The following is a 20,114-nucleotide window of genomic DNA, read 5'->3' as shown; positions in this document are numbered from 1 at the left end:
AGATCAAGTATGATAAGACCAAAGCTTATTTTGCAAACAAATTGGTCCTATCATGATTTGTTTTTAATAAAAATGAGGACTGGAGAGAGAAAAGTTATATTTCAAGAACATAACAGATTATAATCTAATAACTTGGTATTAGATTATATTCTCAGCAGTTGTTTTTGAGTTTTTATCTGCAATTTAGACTAATCCTACTTATTCCTGTGAACCAACCAGTGATCTCTGGCCGCAGCTCAGAAGAAACAAGAGGAATAGGTAACGTAAAACTCTGGATAAATATTCTAATTCTAGGAATACATTGGAATTGGCTAGTAAGCCCATCCACTCAAGTCTTAGCAGGCATGACAATAGCCACCAGTTACCTGAGCATGTTGGCAGCCTCGGGATTTTTTGGAGTTGTCCTCACCCCCTTATCTCATTGTGACATTCTTCTAAATCTAATAAACTGATTTGTCTCCTCTTGCCTTCAGGCCATCAAGCTCCAGATGATCCTCAGTGAAAGATACCATCCTGTCAGTATTCAAGAGTCACCCTTCTACAAAGGACCCCTAGACTTCCCATCAATGAGACATGACAGAGGCAAAATCCCACCCCTGTCTCCCTCAGGCCTGGCTGGATACTGTTTTCACCAACGCATGGAGCCATCCTACCCTGACAGCTACAAGAGGTGAAGACCCACAAAACAACCACCACCACCCCTCTATCAGCAGGAAACAGTTACAGAAGACTGACATTTATCCATTTTCTCCAAGTAATTGAGGACTTGGACTCTTGAGGGGGGAAATGTTGTGGCAGGTAGGTAGTCAGACATGAGCAGGGCAAGAGAGGGCCCTCTGACCACCGGGAATGTCAGTCAACCATCAGGTGATAGTCAGGCGGTTGTTAAACTGCCTCTGTAACATAATAATTCATTGCAGCAGGTGCCAGGGAAAGGCAGTCCCCCAACAGACAGAAAAGCCTAAAACTGGTGATCAGCTTCCTGATAAGATGGCAGGAATTGGGCAAGTGGGCTGAAGCATATTAAGAGGCAAAATGGCAGGGATTAACTGGTATGTGACTTTGTAGGAACACTCAACTGGTAAGGGAAGAACAACTCAAGTGGGCATGCATACAACTTCAGTAATCACACTGTGAATATAGTGCCTACCAAGTGCTGGGAGGCCACCGTGCATGTGGACAGCCCAGCCTAAGAGGAGAATCAGGGAGAAAGAGACACAACCCCCTGCTCCCTTGGAAGCATGCCAATGTATAAAACCCGAAGTCAAAGGTCAAACAGTGCACTTGAGCCCTGGTGTGATTCCGTCCTGCACGGCTGTTCTCTGGAGCAGCATTCGTTTATCTCCGTCCGCCTTCTCTCCCACCTAAGTGCGTGTTGCCACCTGATAGAAGATTCGATGGACATGGACATGAGCCCCCTGAGGCCCTAGAACTATCTTTTCGGTTGTGAACTAAAGGCCAACAAAGATGATCACTTTAAGGTGGATAATGATGAAAATGAGCACCAGTTATCTTTAAGAATCGTCAGTTTAGGGGCTGGTGCAAAGGATGAATTGCACATTGTTGAAGCAGAGGCAATGAATTACGAAGGCAGTCCAATTAAAGTAACACTGGCAACTTTGAAAATGTCTGTACAGCCAACGGTTTCCCTTGGGGGCTTTGAAATAACACCACCAGTGGTCTTAAGGTTGAAGTGTGGTTCAGGGCCAGTGCATATTAGTGGACAGCACTTAGTAGCTGTGGAGGAAGATGCGGAGTCAGAAGATGAAGAGGAGGAGGACATCAAACTCTTAAGTATATCTGGAAAGCGGTCTGCCCTTGGAGGTGGTAGCAAGGTTCCACAGAAAAAAGCAAAACTTGCTGCTGATGAAGAAGATGATGATGATGAAGATGATGATGATGATGATGATGATTTTGATGATGAGGAAGCTGAAGAAAAAGCACCAGTGAAGAAATCTATACAAGATACTCCAGCCAAAAATGCACAAAAGTCAAATCAGAATGGAAAAGACTCAAAACCATCATCAACATCAAGATCAAAAGGACAAGAATCCTTCAAAAATCTAAGAACTAAGACCTAGTTCTTAGAAGACATTAAAGCAAAAATGCAAGCAAGTATAGAAAAAGGTGGTTGTCTTCCCAAAGTAGAAGCCAAGTTCATCAACTATGTGAAGAATTGCTTTTGGATGACTGACCAAGAGGCTATTCAAGATCTCTGGCAGTGGAGGAAGTCTCTTTAAGAAAATAGTTTAAACAATCTGTCAAAAATTTTCCGTCTTATTTCATTTCTGTAACAGTTGATATCTGGCTGTCCTTTTTATAATGCAGAATGAGAACTTTCCCTACCATGTTTGATAAATGTTTTCCAGGTTCCATTGCCAAGAATGTGTTGTCCAAAATGCCTGTTTAGTTTTTAAAGATGGAACTCCACCCTTTGCTTGGTTTTAAGTATGTATGGAATGTTATGATAGGACATAGTAGTAGCGGTGGTCAGACATGGAAATGGTGGGGAGACAAAAATATACATGTGAAATAAAACTCAGTATTTTAATAAAGCAAAAAAACAAACAAACAGAACAGTGCACTTGATCTCTCAAGTTGCCTTGCTTGGCCCTCTTCCAAGTGTACTTTACCTCCTTTCATTCATGCTGTTAACTTTTTAGTAAACTTTCACTCCTGCTCTAAAACTTGCTTTAGTCTTTCACTCTGCCTTATGGTTCTTGGTCGAATTCTTCTGAGGAGGCAAGAATTGAGGTTGCTGCAGACCTATATGAATTTGCCACCACTAAGAAGGCCAGCCCCCACCTGTAGGCTCAGCCCATGTTTCTGGAATGAATTCTATATATAGACTGGGGAGTTTTTAAAAGTTTAGACCAATAATCTAACACTCCCTGTCTCCTGGATCCTTTATCCATCATCCCAATCCCATGATGAACATTTGTCTGGATCCCTGGCTGCTTACTTGCAGTGGCCCTCTTTTTCAGATATTATGATTTGTTTGCTGAGCTGAGCTGGTTTTGTGTTTATTCACAACAGGCCCTAGCCTACTGTGTGTCATAATCAAATATTAATCATAATTCTTACAATCAAGTGATCAAATTCTAGAATCAAAGGAGAAAACAGCTGTATAAGCTAATAACATATATAAAGCTGGATGTAACAATAAGCCCATACTGGAAGTATAGATGAAGAACATATAAAAAAAGGAATCTGTCTTGAAGAGTAGAGGATGACTTCACAGAGGGATTGGCATGGAAGGAAAGAGAAGACAATTCTAGATAGTTGGAGCAGCAACTCATCTGAAGACATAAAATTGTTAGAAAATGGTATGTTTAGGAGCACAAAGGAGTTGGTATGAGTGAAGTCTATAGGGTATCGAAGCCAGGTTAAGGAATAAACCAGCTGGCAGCTTCCAGGGACCAACAGGCACTGGAATGACCCAGTAACTAGAATAAAGTGGAGAAATTGTACTTTGTGAGCTCTCACTTAGGAAAGACACTAGATGTCGTGGACACATGAGAGAAGAAATACCCAGAACAATCGAGAACGAACAGAGGGCTGCTGACAGCAGTTCTTCACCTTTCCTCCAAGATGGGCTCAATTTCTCCTCCAAGTAATTGACAACAATATTGGTTCAAAGATGCACCAAATGTTGAGTGCATATGTAAATGTGTCCACCTAGCCCTGAGCTACATAACAGAGAGTACCAAAAAATTACACTGAAATGTTAATAAAAGTTCCAGGTCCTGGTCTCAAGTATTTTATGTGTATTAACTCATTCAATCCTTATCCTATGAGGTAGATATTATCACTTCCATATTACAGATGAAGAATCTGAAGCACAGAGAGGTCAAATAACTTTACAAAGTTCACACAAGTATGAAGCTATGATTTACCTCTAGAGTGGCTACCTCTAGAGTCTCCATACTTAACCATCACGTTGAGTTTTCACTTTATCTTCTGGGCAGTGGAGAGCTGGTAAGGTTTTTTAAGCAAAAGAGCAATAATTTGTGTGTGAACATCACTCTGGAAGATTGAGAATTTGAGAACATAGAATAGAGTTGGGAGAGGCTGGACATGAAACATGAGTAGGAGGTCACTGAGCCAGTCACAGCAGGAGACCATGGGGGCCTGAGCTGAGGCAGGGGAATGAGTTTGCAGAGGAAGGGAAATGGAAGAGGTGTCAGAGAGATCAAACCACTGAGCGGTGGTAACTGGTGAGGAGTGACAGAGATGGAAAAATCAAAAGCTTTGATGATTGGGATAAATGAAAGAATAGTGGTTCCAAGGGAAAATATTTGTTTCTGGAAAACCTGAGCTTGAGGTTTCAAGTTCCACCAGTTAAAGGAACCCAAGTTAGCTAGTAAAACAGAGACATAAAGCTCTGTGGAAAGTCTGGATTTAGAGGCACGGATCTGGGAGACCTTGTGTAACAGACGAGGCTGAAAGTTCAGGTAAGGAGGGAAGCCCAGGGAAGCAGATAAAGGTATCAGATGAGACCCCAAAGATGGCCAGCATTTAAGCCCAGGTAGAAGAAACAGGGAAAAAAACTGAGTAGTGATTTGAAAGGCAGTAGAAGAGTAGGAGAAAGTAGAGTTTTGTAAAGCAAGGGAGGAGAAAGTTCTGGAAAAGAGAAAAAGAGAAACAGTGTAAATTTGGCAGGAGGAGCTGATCAGATGAGCTAATAAAGGGTCTCTGAGAAGGCCATGGTGACTTTCTAAGAAACCTACAACTGGGTTCCTCCCTATATCTACACCTCCAACTCCTCTCCACCTACGGCCCAATTCAAGGGGCCAGGACTAATCTCATGGCACCAGCCCTTCCAGCCTTGACTTTCAAAGCCACAGTTAACCACTCCATACGAGCTGTGATGTTACTCCTCTGTCCTTCATGATGATGAAGATATTGGAACATATTTCCTTAGGCTACAGATGAACCCAAGAAGACTATCCCGTGGTCACTACCTTTGTGTTTTGATCCACAATTTTCTTCATATTTTTCAACAGATGATTATTTGGACCACCTTCTTTCTCATTCACGTACACTATCCTATCCAGGTCTGGAAAGTTCCGGTTCAGATCTATTCCCTGGGCATTGCTTCGACCCACAAACCAGTCTTTGAGTTCACCAGGCTAAAAAAAAAAGTCAAAGAGAAAAAATCATCAGTTGCTTATTATTATTGTCACTTTCTATTTAAGGTCTCTATCAATGCTCTTTAAAATAACTATTAAGATTATTTATTTCAACAATGCCCTCCCATATCAGCATTTTTACTACTTTACTTATATAAACATGAAGATATCAAATTTAAAGTACAGTGATGGGCCGCATCATGACATTTCTTACCACGACTGACAGACTATACAACAGTGATCCCATAAGATTATAATGGAGGTGAAAAATTCCTATTGCCTAGTGACATTTTGATGATCCTGACCCTGTGTAGGCCTAGTCTGATATGCGTGTTTGTGTCTTAGTTTCTTTTTTTTTTTTTTCCTAAGAGACAGGGTCTCACTCTGTTGCCCAGGCTTGGGTGCAGTGGCACAATCACAGCTAACTGTAACCTCAAACTCCTGGGTTCAAGTGATCCTCCTTCCTTGGCCTCCCAAAGCACTGGGACTACAGGTGTGCACAACCATGCTAGGCTAAGTTTTTATTTTTTATTTTTGCTAAAGACAGGGTCTCACTATGTTGCTCAGGATGGTCTCAAACTCCTGGCCTTAAGCAATCCTCTCCTCTGGGCCTCCCAAAGCACTGGTATTACAGATAGAAACCACTGCGCACAGCCTGTGTCTCATTTTTAACAAAACAGTTGAAAAACTATGAAACCTTTAAAAGTTTTTAAAATAGAAAAAAAGCTTGTAGAACAAGGATATAAAGACAAAAGATTTTTGGACAGCTCTACAATGTATTGTGTGTTTCAAGCTAAGTGTTATTACAAAGAGTCCAAAAGGTTTTTAAAGTTTAAAAGTTTATAAAGTAAAAAAGTTACAGTAAGGTGACCAGGCGCGGTGGCTCACGGCTGTAATATCAGCACTTTGGGAGGCCAAGGCGGGTGGATCACAAGGTCAGGAGATCAAGACCATCCTGGCCAACATGGTGAAACCCCGTCTCTACTAAAAATACAATGCTGAGGCAGGAGAATAGCTTGAACCAGGGAGTCGGAGGGCGCAGTGAGCCGAGATCATGCCATTGCACTCCAACCTGGTGACAGAGTGAGACTCCATCTCAAAACAAACAAACAAACAAAAAGTTACAGTAAGATAAGTTTAATTTATCATTGAAGGAAGAAAAATACTTTTTATAAATTTAGTGTAGCCTGAGTGTACAGTGTTTATAAATTCTATAGTAGTGTACAGTGGTGTCCTAGGCCTTCACATTCACTCACCACTCACTCACTGACTCACCCAGAGCAACTTCCAGCTCCATTTATGGTAAGAGCCCTATCCAAGGGTACTGTTTTTATCTTTTATGCCATATTTTCACTGTACCTTTTCTATGTTTAGATATACAAATAGTTACTAGTATGTTGCGGTTGTCTACAGTATTCAGTACAGTAACATGCTGTACAGACTTGTAGCCTAGGAACCGTGGGCTATATCACATAGCCTAGGTGTGTAGTAGGCTACACCATGCAGGTTTATGTAGGTGCACTCTAGAATGTTCACAAAACGACAAAATCACCTAACATTGCATTTCTCAGAACACTTCCCCATTATTGAGAGATGCATCACTGTATTTGTTATAGGTATTTTGAAAATATGTTCGATGAATAATATTTTAAATGTTAATAATAATAAAGAGATATTTATCATCAAATTTCACAATATATATTCACTAGTTATAAATGACCTATTTCAAAGCACATCATTTTATAATTAGATTTAAGTAAAATATTCATTGCCTCTGTAAATCACAGCAACCTATTTTTTAAATATTTAGAAGAATAAATGGCTAAAGATTAGAAGCTTAAAATGAATTTAACATGCATTATAGACTAATAACATGTCTCCCTCTTATAGTCTTCATGAAAAAATATGAGCTTAGAACAAAATTCTAGGGCTTTATGGTTTGAGGAATTTCTCTCCAGTTTAAACCCTTCATTTATCTAATGGTACAATCTGGAAAATTATTCCAAGATATTTGTTTTATTTTATAATGTGAATTTTCTTGTTTTACTGTTAAATTATATCACATGATATAGATATATTTCCACATTTTTTAAGTCATGGAAGCTTAGATATCTTAGACTGCGAGGAATAAAAATCTATAAGACAGAAAATAGCAATGATAATCTGTTACCTATATGTCTAAAACTTCTGAATATTACCTTAGAATTTTAAATAATTTAATTTTATATATTACTAGAATTTTTCTCTCATAAAGCTTTAGCAATCGTATCAATTTTATATCTATTTACAGAAATTCACTGAGTTTCTTACAATGTCAAACTATGTCATTGGATCTTTTTAACTGTAGATAAACATACTAAATATTAACTTGAATGTGTTCTCATGTTCCCATAGACTAAGAAAATTATTTTAAACTGTAGAAAACAGCATATATAATGTTCCCCACCCCTGTCCAATAAAATAGGAACAAACACCATATATCTTCTCTTAGAAAGGTATTACTTTCCAGTTCATCTAACAGCTAAGCTATACTAAATTATTTTTAGTTAAGAGGTAGGGTTTTCGCTTGTTTGTTTTTTAACTTTACTGAGCATATGTAAAAACCAAGTAAACATCAGTAAAACATTATTCTGGCCAAAAGTATTTCTTCCTTAAATTCAGTAGAGGGCGCTGTGACACTAGCTCACCCACATACACCCATGGCGTTACTCTTCAACAAACCGCAGTATTTTTCATATTTGTAGATTTTTAAAAGAAAACTTAGCTAGTCACAAAAGTGTAATAATAATTTATTGAAAAACATAAAACAGAACACTATTTGAACATTAACTTCTTAACACAATTTCTGATTTGCAGTCTTTACTGGAAAAATTCGCCCATCACCCCTTTCATTCTGAGCTGTTTTCTTACCAGTGAGTTGAATAATGAATGCATCACTTATGCCCTCCAATGCACCATCTTTAAGCTTTGTGCGAGGGCATAATTTTTAGATACACATGTATGTACAAACATACAGAAAATGAAGAAAGCACGCCTGATCTGAGCTGCCTGGCACTCACCTGAGACGCTGCCTTCTCAAAGCCATCTGGGTTCAGGGAAGGCATGATATGAATGCGGGTACTGTGGATCAGGTTGACAATTGTCTCGTTCCCTTTCTGGTATTCATTGCATAGGTACTGTGCCAAGAAAATGAGCAGTTCCCGTCCAACAGCCTCATTCCCATGCATATTCCCAATGTATTTAAATTCAGGCTCACCTGAAAGATTAACAATAGATAGTTTGGAGATGTTTTCTATGACATACAGTGCCAAATACATTGTATACCTACAGATGTAGTATGAATATCAGATGGTTTTTTTCCTCCAGCAGCGATGCCTTTAAAAAAAAAATCTACCTTAGACATTAAAATACCCCTTCTATCCTTCTATTCCTCTCCTCCCAGCTACCCACCTGTTATGGACTGAATTGTATTCACCCAAAATTAATATGTTGAAGGTCTAACATCCAATGTGACTGTATTAAGGAGGTAATTAGGGTTAAATTAAGTTATAAGGGTGGAGCTCTAATCCAATAGGACTGTCATCTTTATAAAAAGAGGAAGAGACACCAGAGCCCTCTTTCTCTCCTCTGCACAGAGGAAAGACCATATGAGAGCACAGTGAGAAGGCTGCCGCCTGCAAGCCAGGAAGAGAGGCCTCACCAGAAACCAACCCTGCTGCCACCTTGGTCTTGAACTTCTAGCCTACAGGACTGTGAGAAAATAAATTTCTGTTGTTTAAGCCAGCCAGTCTGTGGATATTTTGCTATGGCAGTCTGACAAGACTAATATACCATCTCACTCACAATAACTAATAATAATAATACACTATGTGCCTCCTATTAAACAATATGCTTTGCATGTTTTCTCATTTCATCCTGACCAAACATCTAAAAATAAGTATTATTATCCAACTTCATTTTGCAGATGAACAACCTAAAGTTCAGACTGCTTAAGAAGACTGTCTCCATAGTTATATGGCCTGTGAAGCCAGGATTCAAATGCTAGTCTTCTGGTTTACTTAAAAGTCTATGTTTTTGTTTTTTTGTTTTTATTCCTAAATCATAGTGATTAAGAGGAGCCAGACTGCATGGGTGCAAATCCTAGTACCAATTCTTACTGTCTGGGATTGGGCAAGTTACTTCAGTTCTCTGTGGCTCTGTTTTTCCATCTAAAAATTAGAGATAACAATAGATTCTAGCCCAAACAGAAGGTTATTATCAGAACTAAATAAAACAATGAATGTAAATGCTTAGAACAGTGCCTGGCAAATAGCAAGTGCTATGTGTTTCCTATAATTATCTTTAATATTATTATTACAACACATTATCTTGTCATTGTGAAGTTCCTTGCCATACATAATCTAATTTTCTCTTCACAACAGCCCACTAAAATGTGTAAGGGATATATTTCTATTATCCTCATGGTATAAATCAGCCCAAAGAGGATATATTTTGCTGAAGGGCTCAGAATACTAACAAAAGTCACCGTTGCCAGTTTGAGAGATTCTCCATTGCATTTTAGGAGGAGTAATAAAATTGCAGAACGTAGCAGCAAAGTGATCTCAATTAATCCTGTTGTTCTGCTTATTTCTGCTTCATCCATCCCACAGGCCCAATTTCTGCAATGGAAAGGATTCTCCCTTCTACAAAATCGCTAAGGCTGTTGGTTCTTGGTATAAGAAGTTGGAATCATTTTTCTCCTGGAAATATGTTAACTAAACATTCTTTGCATGAGATTCCTGAGTGTCTGATTTAAGTGACTATTCACCCCAGAAAACTACATCCTTAGGGTGACCTCTCAGCCTGAGCTTCCGCTAATCTTAATCTAAGGATCAGGTGGGAGCAGGATCAGGGCTATTTATACCCCCCTCAGTTTTTACTTTGAGGGAGAGTCTCTAATAAAATTACCCCTAGGGACTTGCCCAGAAAGTAAGAGAAGAGATGAGGATGTGTGAGAAGAGATGTTTTCTTGGCTTCTGATTTCAAAGGTAATAATAACCTTCTTCCTTTCTGTAAACTTACGCAGTTTATACCTTCATTTGTGCGATGTATTCATTTGACTGAGGCACAGTAGAAACTGCAGCAGCCCATTAGAGAGAGAGAGAGCAAGTAGCCAGAGGAATATTAGAAGCCGGCTTCACAAGGTTTTTTGAAAAAGTTGCACTAAGGAGACATTTTGGTCCTGCTCCCTTCCCCAAAACAACTTTGAAGCTTCACGTCACTCAATAAAGCTTGGCCCACAACCCCTAATTACACTGAAAATTTTTATAAATTCTCTGTATTTAAATCTTTTTTTAATCAATTAAAGAAGAAACAACAAACCCATAGTTACTAAGCCACATTTGCCCCCAGATGTCTGGTGTAGCTAGCACAGTATATTTGTGTTCGAATGTAAATGCTTTGGGATACAGCATGCTCCCCCTAGTTCTGCCACAGGCTGCGCCATTCCCTACTGCTGCTTTACTCATTTATGTTTGTAACTCCTGATTTTCAGACTCAGAAATGTGTGACATGGTTTCTTTTCAAATCTGCAGATTTCTCTCAGCAAAAACCTCCCCCAATATATCTATGTATTTGTGAGGAGGTAGTAACAATAATGACAATAACAATGCTTTAGGCTGACATGAAGACAGGACAACAAAGATCATTATATTGAAGATATTAATGTAGGGAAATAAAATGCAAGACACAGATGACAGCAAAAGAAAAGGCAAGTGTATCTCTAACCCCGTCTCTCCTCAGGAATAAATTAGATCACTATATAATGTTATCGCTGGAATACAGAAGAGCTATGTTCCTTTACGCCAACTGACATGACTTGTGAGATGGGGAAGAGCCGCATTGTTTAAAGACAGCATTTGCTGGACATACGTGCAAATCCCAGGGTCAGACACTACATGGGATCCAAAAGCAAATATGTCAGCATTCCTAAACTGAAGGAATGTCGAGTCTGGAGGAAGACTCAGACATGCAATGGACAATGTTCAGGAGTGAGGCAACGGTGAAGGAATGTTGGATATGTAACTAAACTGCTTTGAGGTTCCAAACCGGGATGTTCCTCCCACCCCTCTGGCCTCTCTCCAGCTCTTTTCCCTCCCAAAGCCAAGGCTTTCTTTTTAAAACACAACCCTCCTCAGGTCACCTCCACCTAAGAACCCATCAGTAACTTCCCCTTTGCTTTCATGATAAAGACCGAAATTCTTTACAAGATCTTGAACCTCCCACGTGGTTTGGCGTGGTGCCTCTCGCCTCCTGAGGCACCAGCCTTTCCCTCCTGTGCTTCAGCCATCCTTCTTGCAGCCACGGGACTCATGCCTATAATGCTCTCTGCTTCACATATTCACACATTTTATCTGCAAAGCCTTCTAAGTATGGCTAAATACGGCTTCCTTGGAGTATCTTTAGTCTAGGTCCAGTTCCTTTGTTATTTTTCTTTTTTCTTTTCTTTTCTTTTTTTTTTTTTTTTTTTGAGGCAGAGACTCACTCTGTCACCCAGGCTAGAGTGCAGTGGCACAATCATGGCCCACTGCAGCCACGAACTCCCGGGCTCTGGTGATCCTCCCACATCAGCCTCCGGAGTAGCTAGGACTATGGGTGTGCACCACCATGCCCAACTAATTGTTTTGTAGAGATGAGGTTTTGTCATGTTGCCCAGGCTGGGTTTGTTATTTTTAATACTTCAGTTTGAAAATATACATTCATCAATGTAGTTATTTGATTAACCCCTCTCTCGCCCAGACTGTAAGGTCTATTAGTCCTGGGATGGGATCTATTTCAGCTCAGTAGTGTGTCACCTGTGCCCCCACCTAGAGTCTGGAACGTAGTAGGGATTTGCATTCTTGTGAGAATGAGGAAAGAATAAATTCTGAGCTTAAATATCAGTTCAATAAATTTGTGAACGAATGAGTAAATGAATGGTCTTGCTTTTCAATCCCATCCTTGCAGCGGCGAGGCTGACAGTAGACCTGGCCCTTGAGACAGAGGTGCAGCTGCAGACGCTTGAAAACCCTCTGGAACAGTGAAGGGAATAAAGGAGTAACTGAAGGGGGCTTGAGGCAGCTTCAAGGAGGCTGCACCCCAGGTGGAATATCAGGAGGCCTCAATGGCTCGTTGCTCTAGCCAACATCCCCTGGTAGGAATGGAAACTCTTCTTTGGGAATGAAGGAAGCAGTATTGTGAACAGCCGATTTCCCATCAAGAAGATTAATCTCCATGGTCACCACAAAACGTCTCCAGGCGAGCAGCTCCCCAAGGCTATTTTTGTTGTAAAGTCTAAACAACAGATTCTGAAGAAATTTTGCTTTCAGAATCCTTAATACAGAAATAGCAATAAAATTAAAGACTTTCGATTTTGAATAGCCCTCTCTGAGTCAACACATTCTTTACCTTAGACTTTTTTTAAGCAAAGCAGTGAGTTTTTCATCATCAATTTTCTTTTCTGTGTAAATGGATGACGTTTGCCTTCCTGTTTATAGTGTATACATGGAAGAACAAACTACAGGTTTAACACGTTGCAGCTGCCAGGTACGTGGATCCGGCTGGTAATGTACACGTCCCTATGAGTTAACTCATCTTTCTCCTAGCAACGGGGTAGGGGAGCGGACAAGATGGGGAGAAGCACTACCCTCAGGACATTGGGGATGGTAGTTTTTACATTCATCTTATTTTCTTCACTAATTCATTTTCCTTTTTACACAGTAATCCTGAGTTCCTGAAGTTGCAATTGAGGAATCATCATATTTGCACAGGTTGCAGTTCATAGGCTCAGCAAGCACCTTTTCCCCATTGTGTTAGTTTTCCCACAATTTCATGTAACCATCCAGGATTCCAGTTACTTCACATGGCACACAATCATCAATCGAGCCATTATTAAAAGACGATCAACTCACAAACCAAATCTAGCCTGGCTAGGCCGAGTTTCTATCTTTTTCCATCTGTATCACAGAACAATTAATGTACCTGGTTGGATTTGCATTGTTGTCAGAATAAGATAAGAATAAATTCTAAGCTTTAAAAATATCCACAGTTTTAATTAAGGCAGAAATAGTTGCATAAATTTCCAAACCAGAGCAGGCAGATGATTTTAAGTCCAGACTTGTAACTCTTAATTTGCCCCAATTTGTATTCATATGATTTGAAATAACTAAATCAGTAAAAAGGCAGCTTTAAAGAAGTCTCTTGCCTCAACAATAAAATGTTACTCTTTTACACCCCAGAAACTATATCCATGTAGGTGAAATTTGAAGCTGGAGGCAAGTTAGCAATGTTCCCAAATGGTAAAAGGAATTTACGCCTTAAAGTGACCAGAGAGCCACTGAAACAGAAGACCACAGGTCAGTAGGGTGAGCGTGAAACAAATGATCAAATACACAGACAAAAGTAAAAAATAATATTGTCTTCCATTCCTACGAAAATAAAATTTACTTTCACTATGTTATTTGACCCCATGATCAGTCTGTCTACCTATCTAATGTTTTCTTCTCCTTTTGGAAATAACAGACAGGCTGATCACTAGGCACAGTCATTGAACAGATAATCTGAAGACACCTTTCAAATCTTAGAGCCAATTATTCAATGGCCTTTCTACAGGAAGGAAACAGCAGAGGGAAAATACCCAATGGGAAATGAAATAACAAATGTGAATGTGGGTTGTAAATTGTGAAATTTACGTAAGAAGTGGAGCATCATTATTTAGAGGGAAAAAAAGTAGGTTAAGGGTATTTTAAGAAAGAAGCTGATTATAGTAACAGAATTCTCCATCTTTTACCCTGAAAATAGAGAAGAAACTCACTCTGGGATGAATCTATTCTTCCTCCAACAACAAATTTTTGCCAAAATATAGGTCCACTAATTCATTTGGAAGTTACATATTTAACTCACTGATTACATAATTCTTGGAGCTGGTGACAATTTCAAAATACGTGTTCCTGGTACATGTAATAAACTGAACATAATGCTGAATAACGATAGTGTAATTTCCACAGGTAAAACCCCATTTTTCAAAGGTATCATGATAAAATGTACACAAAAGCAGTGATTTTGAAAAATAGACAAACAAATGGCTATATAAGCCTCACAATCACTGCACTGATTTGATTTACAAACTGCTATGCAACCAAGTTGGAAACATCTTTGGAACAGATGGGCCATTTCATCAATGATCCTCCCTCAGTGATAAACCTGGGGTTAAACCATTAGTGCTACTAATTGTTTCCCCTTGTTTGACATTCTAACCTATTACAGCCCGTAAATCATTCTTGCAGAAACTGGATCCTAGAAGTTTCCTAGACCTGGTCAATAAGAACATCATTAATTGGCTCATGTTTTAGCACATTTTAGCAGCCTAAAAATGCTGGGCATATTCCTAAAGGAAATGCAACTCTCCAGGGGTCCAGTAAACAACACGAAGGGGTAGTATGGTTATAAAAACAGATTACTCCTTTACAAAAGAAACGAGGAAAAAGTAAAGAAAGAAGGGGGAAAACGAAACCAAGAAAAGGCAAAGGAACAAAAAATGGTTGCAAAAGAAATGACAGAGTATAGAGGCATTATATTCTCTCTTGCTTCTTCCTTCCTTCAGAGTGAAATTTAGAAAACAACCAAATCAACATGATATCTTAAAAGTTAAATCTCGGCCGGGCGCGGTGGCTCAACCCTGTAATCCCAGCACTTTGGGAGGCCGAGACGGGCGGATCACGAGGTCAGGAGATCAAGACCATCCTGGCTAACACAGTGAAACCCCGTCTCTACTAAAAAATACAAAAAAACTAGCTGGGCGAGGTGGCGGGCGCCTGTAGTCCCAGCTACTCGGGAGGCTGAGGCGGGAGAATGGCGCGAACCTGGGAGGCGGAGCTTGCAGTGAGCCGAGATCGCGCCACTGCACTCCAGCCTGGGTGACAGAGCGAGACTCTGTGTCAAGAAAAAAAAAAAAAAGTTAAATCTCATTTCATCTGGTTTTTAATGGGCAGTAAAGATGGACTATATTACAGAATTATTCTGCAGAGACATATTACAGAATCATTTTGTAATATTAACTATGCATTTGCTATTAATATAATTTTAAAGTTATCTTACATATGACATCTAAAATATTCCTACTAAGATTCTAATTGAAGAGAGGTGAGCAAAAGAACAGAAGCTTCACAAGTTTATAAAATAATGTCAGAGTTACAATATTAGCAGCAATGCCTTAACTTTCTGAAATGAAAGTATTTGATGCCTTCACAAAAGAAAGCTACAAACTTTTTACAAATACTCCATATACAGTGGTGTGCTGATAAATGTCTCACACTCAGCTCTAATTTGTAGCATTGCCTGTTTCCATGGTGTAAATACTCCCACCCTGGCCAATTTGAAGTTACCAACTTGGCTCACAAATTTCCTGAAAATTAAAAAAGGCTCCCATATGCCAGTAAAAGCCTACTCCAGCCCACCACTGCATGTGGAAAGCAATTATTTGGGACAGATGGCTTTTGGTTTCTCCAAAGATTCTCCAAAAGGGGAAACTGAGGTCTAAGAAATGTGAAGAATTTTGAAACACATTATAAGAAATATAATGAAGCTACAGCCTGGAACAGTGGCTCACGCCTGTAATCCCAGTACTTTGGGAGGCCGTGGCGGGTGGATCATAAGGTCAGGAGTTCAAGACCAGCATGGTCAAGATGGTGAAACCCTGTCTCTACTAAAAATACAAAGATTAGCCAGGCATGGTGGTGGGTGCCTGTAATCCCAGCTACTCGGGAGGCTGAGGCAGAGAATTGCTTAAACCCGGGAGGTGGAGGTTGCAGTGAGCCGAGATCACGCCACTGCACTCCAGCCTGGGCGACAGAGTGAAACTCCGTCTCAAAAAAAAAAAAAAAAAAAATGTGCTGGGCGCAGTGGTCCGCACCTGTAGTCCCAGCTACTGGGGAGGCTGAGGCAGGAGAATCCCTTGAACTTGGGAGGCGGAGCATGCAGTGAGCCGAGATCGCGCCACTGCACTCCAGCCTGGGCAACAGAGCAAGACTCCATCAAAAAAGAAAGAAAAAGAAAAAGAAAAAGAAAAAGAAAAAGAAGGAGGAGGAGGAGGAGGAGGAGAAGAGAAGAGAAGGAGGGAGGGAGGGAGGGAGGAAGGAAGGAAGGAAGGAAGGAAGGAAGGAAGGAAGGAAGGAAGGAAGGAAGGAAGGAAGGAAGGAAGAAAGAGAGAGAGAGAAAGAGAGAGAGAGAGGAAGGAATAAATTAGCATCTATCCTATTACTTTTATTTTTGTTTCACTTCATGCTAGGGTAATTAAAAGAAGCTTTTATTTTGTGGGGGCTTTTTTAGCATGTATTAATATAGAATTGTTTCCCAAAGCACTGCATTATTATGAATTCAACTTAGGGGGAAGGAAAGGAAAAGGGGCCTAGGGAAATTTTTTTGACTCAATAAGTTATCCTAGCAGTTACTGACTCACAAGAGTATATCACCCTTTGCCCTAAATATTAGCCATAATAAATCAATGAAGAAAATTTACTTTAACCTATTACATAGTTTTTTCTAAAATATTTGTCAGCAATAATATCAGATATTCAAAATTCCTTCTGCTCTCTCTACAGTCCTACCCTACAAGACTACCTTCACAATAAAAAGGCAATATAATTTCCATTCCCATTAATAGGAATTCATCATTTAAAATTCACAAAAATTAATAATTTAAAATTAGTATCACAAAACACCTTATTATTACCATCCAAGAAGAAGCTACCTATGAAAACCTTCAGATGCAGAAAAACCTTTGACTTGTGGCCAGGCACGTTGGCTCATGCCTGTAATCCCAGCACTTTGGGAGGCCAAAGCAGGTGGATCACCTGAGGTCAGGAGTTCCAGACCAGCCTGGCCAACATAGCGAAACCCTGTCTCTACTAAAAATACAAAAATTAGCTAGGTGTGGTGGCGGGTGCCTGTAATCCCAGCTACTTGAGAGGCTGAGGCAGGAGAATCGCTTGAAATGAGGAGGCAGAGGTTGCAGTGAGCTGAGATCATGCCAGTCCACTCCAGCCTGGGTAACAGAGCAACACTCCATCTCAAAAAAAAAATGAAAAAACAAAAACCTTTGACTTGTTTAAGAACATTGTTAAGTGAGCACAGAGAAGTTTTAATATACAAATCAGACGAGGTAGAGATTGTTTTAATGATTTAGTTTCATGATTTGAAATCTTTCTGTAGATATTAATCACCAAAAAGATCAGTAATTATTTTTTAAAGTGCTATAACAGTTATTGGCTACAGCAAATGCTTATCAAAATGCCTTTGCGCATTTATTTACTGAAGAGGGTTTTTGGACCTTGAAGCATCTTTTAGAACTATTAACTTCTAGTTATCTTAGATAACTCTCTTAAAAGATTCTGCTGCCTTTCACTAATATTCTTATCAAATAAAATAAGATAAATTGGGAAGATAAATTTGTCTAAGAAGTTAAGCACAAAACAGAGGTAAATGAAGTGACCCTAGAGGCAACGGAAAGAAAACAGGAATGTACCTGGCTTGTGGCAGCGACTATGATTCAAGTGAATCAATTTAGCTGATTCTCTCATTAATGTATTTTATTGTGCTTTGTATATCTACTTTGGAAAATAATTTCCATGAAAAGTTCATTTCATAGGTTGAGAAGAAAAGTTTAGGGGGCAGCATCAAGTTTCCAAAGATTGAAAGTTCTCCAAGTTTTCCAAGGTTCTTATGTGGGGAAGGATTTGGTTTGTTCTGCAAAACTCCAGACAAATCTACAGTCGTAGAAGTCATTAATTCCCACAGAAGCAGAAAGATACCTCAGAGACAAGCTGTGAAGGTTGGACTAGATAACCGCTTAAACATCCCCTGATTCTAGAGAAGCAGGAGCTATATCTTGCTTGACAAACTACTGGTATTCAAGTTTCTAAAACTCTCCTATACAAATCACGGTTGTCAATAAATGTCAGTGACAATTTTGATAGTTCTCTGGAACAAAGAGAAAACTGTAGATCATCATAGTGAACTAAGACATGATTACAAAAATTAATGGAAAAACACTAGTCCATTTCCGCAGTCATTACTCTTTATGCCCATGAATGAATAGCTCATCCTTTCAAAGGTAAATACACAATGAGTAAAAGTAATGTCAGCAGAACCTGTGTGGGTGGAGAATGTCAAACAGTTCTAGCAGACACAGATAAATGAAGGAGGAAAACGCCAATTTACTAACCCTCAAATAAAGAGGTAGTAGCATTAACTACCTAAAACTAAATCAATAATATAAAAACTTATTTGAACAATCTCTTCCCAGGAGACCTTTGGAACATTTTACTATTCTCTCAAAAGGAAAATAATTCAAACGTCAAATTAATTTGTCAAAACATCTTCAGGATGTTATTTTTTTCAACATCATCATGAAAGACTTGTGGTGTTGAACATGCACTGATTTCAGAAGGAGTAGGCCACACAATAGAATCTTTTGAAGGAGAATAAAGAAGCAAATGGGGCTCTCTGAATCATTCTGCATGCCTGAACCTATGGAGAAATCCAGAAGCCGTCTCTCCCAGATAATCACTCTCCATATGCAGTGGTGGGATGGAGTAGGCTTCTACTGGCTTATGAGAGTCTTTTTTAATTTTCGGGAAATTTGTGAGCCAAGTTAGAAGCTTCAGATTAAGCAGGGTGGGAGTATTTACACCATGGAAATAGGCAATGCTACAAATCAGAGTTGATTGTAAAACATTTACCAGCACCACTACTATGTATGGGGTATTTGTATAAAATTTCTAGCTTACTTTTGTGAAGGCATCAACTACTTGCATTTCAAAAAGTGAGGGGATTTCTATAAATATTGAAACTCTGACATTATTTTTTATAAACTAGTGAAGGTGGAAATACCTTCTTTTCCTTTGCTTACCTCTCTTTCTTTAGTTAGGATCTTACCAGGAAAGCCAGATCTAGATGATGATGAGTCCCTTGTGGGAGGACTGGGCTACTCTGGGTCTCCCTCCAGGAGATCATGCCACAAGAAGACATTCATGAAGAATCTCCTTTTGTTCAAAGTTTGTAAAGAAAATTGAAACTGAGTGTGGTGGCTCATGCCTGTAATCTCAGCACTTTGGGAAACCAAGGTGGGAGGATCACTTGAGCCTAGGAGTTTGAGACCAACCTGGGCAACATGGTGAAACCTTGTCTCTACAAAAAATTTAAAAATTAGCTGGGCATAGTGGTGCATGCCTGTGGTTCCAGCTACTCAACAGCCTGAGGTGGGAGGATCACTTGAGCCTGGGAGGTTGAGACTGTAGTGAGACATGATCATGCCACTGCAGTCAGCCTGGGTTACAGAGTGACAGGAAAGAAAGAGAGAAAGAGAGAGAGAGAAGGAAGGAAGGAAGGAAGGAAGGAAGGAAGGAAGGAAGGAAGGAAGGAAGGAAGGAAGGAAGGAAAATTGGCCAGGCGCGGTGGCTCATGCCTGTAATCCTAGCACTTTGGGAGGCCGAGGTGGGCAGATCACGAGGTCAGGCTGGTCTCCTGACTAACATGGTGAAACCCTGTGTCTACTAAAAATACAAAAAATTAGCCAGGTGTGGTGGCACATGCTTGTAGTCCCAGCTACTCAGGAGGCTAAAGCAGGAGAACCACTTGAATCCAGGAGGTGGAGGTTGTGGTGAGCTGAGATGGCGCCACTGCACTCCAGCCTGGGCGACAGAGTGAGACTCCATCAAAAAACAAAGAAAGAAAGAGAAGAGAGGAAGAAGGAAGGAAGGAAGGAAGGAAGGAAGGAAGGAAGGAAGGAAGGAAGGAAGGAAGGAAGGAAGGAGGGAGGGAGGGAAGGAAGAGAGGAAGGAAGGAAGGAAGGAAGGAAGGAAGGAAGGAAGGAAAGAAAAGAGAGAGGAAGGAAGGAAGGAAAAGAGAGAGGAAGGAAGGAAGGCAGGGAGGAAGGGAAGGAAGGGAAGGAAAAGAAAGAGAGGAAGG

General features: G+C 39.9%; 1 protein-coding gene and 1 pseudogene across 2 annotated transcripts in view; one reads left to right on the top strand and one right to left on the bottom strand.

The window, feature by feature from the left end:
* CPE (carboxypeptidase E) overlaps window positions 1-20,114 on the bottom strand; it is a 121,827-nt gene that overhangs the window by 25,922 nt on the left and 75,791 nt on the right. Inside the window, exons 2-3 of the mRNA XM_025384603.1 lie at window positions 8,192-8,388; window positions 4,965-5,132 (exon numbers count right to left, since the gene is read on the bottom strand). Of these exons, the coding sequence (XP_025240388.1) occupies window positions 4,965-5,132; window positions 8,192-8,388 (365 nt within the window). The remainder of the gene's footprint in view (window positions 1-4,964; window positions 5,133-8,191; window positions 8,389-20,114) is intronic.
* Window positions 1,295-2,556, top strand: LOC112624227 (annotated as a pseudogene). The gene has a single exon (XR_003119370.1). The product of XR_003119370.1 is annotated as a nucleophosmin pseudogene (transcript).

The sequence above is a fragment of the Theropithecus gelada genome, chromosome 5, assembly GCF_003255815.1.
Source record: "Theropithecus gelada isolate Dixy chromosome 5, Tgel_1.0, whole genome shotgun sequence".
NCBI lineage: Eukaryota > Metazoa > Chordata > Mammalia > Primates > Cercopithecidae > Theropithecus > Theropithecus gelada.
Note: the sequence above shows the minus strand (reverse complement) of the source record. Positions and strands in the feature narration are given on the sequence as shown.